General features: G+C 52.1%; 1 protein-coding gene across 1 annotated transcript; it reads left to right on the plus strand.

Moving 5' to 3' along the window:
• The first annotated feature begins 373 nt into the window (after positions 1 to 373).
• On the plus strand, positions 374 to 2,022 carry LOC137348015 (cyclin-dependent kinase 12-like). Its single transcript, XM_068013085.1, has one exon. It carries the CDS (start codon positions 916 to 918, stop codon positions 2,020 to 2,022), a length of 1,107 nt encoding a protein of 368 aa, XP_067869186.1. The 5' UTR covers positions 374 to 915.
• The last annotated feature ends 1,416 nt before the right edge of the window (positions 2,023 to 3,438 follow it).

A 3,438-nucleotide genomic window follows, 5' to 3' on the forward strand; every position in this document is an offset into this window, starting at 1 on the left:
GATTGGAGGGGCACTGCAGCGCCACCCAGTCCGGGAGGAAGTACTGCAGCCGATTGGAGGGGCACTGCAGCGCCACCCAGAATCCGGGAGGAAGTACTGCATCCGATTGGGAGGGGCAGCAGCGCCACCCAGTCCGGGAGGAAGTACTGCATCCGGTTGGGAGGGGCAGCAGCGCCACCCAGAGTCCTGGAGGAAGTACTGCAGCCGATAGGGGGCAGCAGCGCCACCCAGAGTCCAGGCGGAGGTACTGCAGCCGATAGGGGGCAGCAGCGCCACTCAGAGTCCGAGCGGAAGTACTGCAGCTGGTGGACAGCGCCACCTTACGGTTTTGTGAGAAAAGGGGGCGGTCCGGAAGTAGATGTTTGACCTCTGGAAGAACTGAATTTCCGGCTAAGCGGTACTGAAGCCGTAATGGCGTCGGTGTTTTCAAAGCTGAAGGCAGGCTGCTGTCAGCAATCTGCCTCCATCGGCCTGAGTACCGGCCAGAGAGGGGTCCAGGGCTTCTAACCCTATTGCAGAATGTCCTATATACACGCTGATAGAGCCATTTGCTGAAAATCAAAGCGATATTATTGATAAAAACTTAAATACCAGATACAAGTTTTTTCCGTTCGTTAATCCAATTTGCCGGACTCCAACTCAACTCAAAACGAAATAAAATAAGTTCTTAATGTTTGGAAACGGCGCCCATCCTGTAAAAAATCTTCAGGAGCCAAAACATTGCCAAGAAAATCCAAGCCCCAGGCGCCTGTTCTTGTGCCTTAAAGTAAAGCCCGAAGTTGCTGCCAGTGGCAGATCAGCAGAGTAAAGATTATGGAAGAAAAGGAACACTTGGGGTGAATGTTCAGACAGAGGATCAGGATCAGGGCTGCTGCCAGCACACTTTCACTTTAATTTTCTTTCTGTTTTTGTGGGATGCCAGGCTCGGAGAGAGCTGGGACTAAGGCGGACGGAGGCAGTGGCCTGGGCTCCCTGCAGCCCGGCCCCAGCAGCGGCAGAGAGCGGCGCAAAGCAGCGTCCAGGCACAAGCGACACCGAGCCAAGCATAGCCGGGACTTGCCGGGGGCGGCCGCACAGCCACCGCTCACCAAGGTGAAGTCTCTGGTGGAGTACGATGACATCAGCTCAGACTCGGACACATTCTCCGAGGTCACTGTCCGGTCCGAACGGAGGGAGAAGGAAGAGCGGACGAGCTCAGACAAAACAGTTAAAGTTCACAAGCATCACCATCATCATCTGCACAAACGTGTTAAGGAGCACCACAAGTCGAAGGAGACAGAACGGGTTAAAGACCGGGGCAGGAGACTGGAGTCTGGCAAGTCCAGCACCAGCAGAGAAAGGACTTCTTCCAAAAGGCAGGCGATGGAGGATGAGGATTGTGGGAAGAAGGAGCGAACATCGCCATTCTTGAAGCACAGCAGCAAGGAGTCAAAGTCTGCTAAATCATACAAAGAGAGGGGTAAGAGAGAGAAAGAGGAGCGATCAACACACAAGGAAAGACTGAAGAGCCAGAAGAAAAGTAAGGAAACGCCACGAGGTTATCGAACATCGCCCAGTCCAAAAAAGAAAAGTGGGAGCCCAAGGCGCAAGCGTTCGTCGAGCCCGAATAGGGAAGACAGTCCCATTGGAACATACAACAAAGGATTCGATGCCAGCCCTGTTTATAGGTCCCGGACATCTAGTAATTATGATGGTTACCGGCGAAGTCCTGGTGATTCCAGCCGGAAACAGTCAGCAAGTCCGCCGTATTATGGTTCCAGGGAGCCCGCTGCCTACCAAAGTGGTTATAACATGCGATCACCAAGTCCTTACAGCAGGAGGCAACGGTCTTCAAGCCCCTACAGCAGGCATCGATCGCCCAGCTACGACAGACACAGCAGCTCGTATGATTATAGCGGGAGATCGCCAAGTCCCTACAGCAGGAGGCGGTCACTTAGTCCATACAGCACCAGACGGTCATTCAGCCAAAGCCCGGTGACCAGGTACAGTCTGAACTTTACTCATTTCTTACAGAGGAGCTAGCCGAAATAGACTAATGTCAGTACATTGCTCTGTGAGTTGTTTGCCTGATTTATAGTGTGAGATAGTTGGAGGGGGGAAGTTGGCCCAGTTTTAACTCCCTACAGTCCACCAATGGGTCACAGCCAGGGAATGAGGTAGCACTATACTCCGCCTCAGGCTGGTTTTGGGCCTAGTGCTAATTCCTGCTTTAACGTGGCCACTTCAGACTCACCACTGTGACCCTACAGATTCATTGTTTGAGGGGCGACATCTCCCCACTCTGACTGGACTAGGTCGGTTTGAAGTGGCAGGAGGTTTATCGTGAGTTGAGGAATGTATTGTGTTTCAGGGAATGTGTCTCATAATTTAGTTTCTTTTAGAAAATGACTGAAAGGGAAGCAAGAGGCTGAGGTGCCATTTTCGGAGCTCTGACATCAGGTTCCTGATGACCAACCACTTTGTCTCTGTTTCTTCAGCACCTCTGACTGCTTAAAAGCTGCCTGGCTGAAGGCAGGTGGGGGAGGGTGTGGGAAGTATCTGATCACTGTCAGCATAGAGGCTGGGTCATGAGCTTACAGACAGAGCTGTTCCCAGAAATGTTGTAAATTGGAGCTAGAAGCCGAATGTAAGTGAGAATGTTGAATGCGCCATGTTAAAGGATTGTGTGGTGAGAACACACTGCAGCCCAGACTGAGTGCTGAAGGTGTGGACGGATGGAACCAGGGCCTGGGTAGCTTTGGGGTCCTGGCTGGGCTCCCATGTTCTACTCTCCGTGAACTTGAGGTCATTTACAATCCTCCGAGTTATCTGAGCTCCTCTAATTCCAGTCTCTTGAGCATCCCTGATTTTAAATGCTCCACCATTGGCAGCCACGCTTTCAGTTGCCTGGGCCTCAAGCTCTGGAATACCCTCCCTACACCTCTTCACCTCTATTTCTCACTTTCGTCCTTTAAGACACTCCTTAAACCTACTTCTTTGACCAAGTATGGTCTTCTGACTTAATATCTCCTTTTGTGCCTCAGTGTCACACACTTTGTTTTATAATTCTCCTGTGAAGCACCTTGAGACTTTTATTGGGTTAAAGGCGCTATATAAATGTAATTTGTTGTCCTGTACTCAATGATGCAAAGCCCCGTGCCGGGCCTGGATAACCATGGGGTGCAGGGGGGCGGGGGGGGGGGTGGCTGTCCTGTGCACGAGGGGAGGATGGGTTAGGCGGGAAAGTGGAGTTGAGGCCACAATCAGCTCAGCCGTGATCTTCTTAGATGACGGAGCAGGCACGAAGGGGCAGAACGGCCTCCTCCTCCTAATTTGTATGTTCACATGCTGTGCACGAGGGGGAGGTTGCAGTGCATGAGCAGGTTACGAACCGACTGGACCACGGTGTTAACCTGCAAGTTGGCCCAATGTGTGGGTTCTGCACATTGAGTTTCCTGC

Source organism: Heterodontus francisci, chromosome 33 (assembly GCF_036365525.1).
Source record: "Heterodontus francisci isolate sHetFra1 chromosome 33, sHetFra1.hap1, whole genome shotgun sequence".
Lineage (NCBI taxonomy): Eukaryota > Metazoa > Chordata > Chondrichthyes > Heterodontiformes > Heterodontidae > Heterodontus > Heterodontus francisci.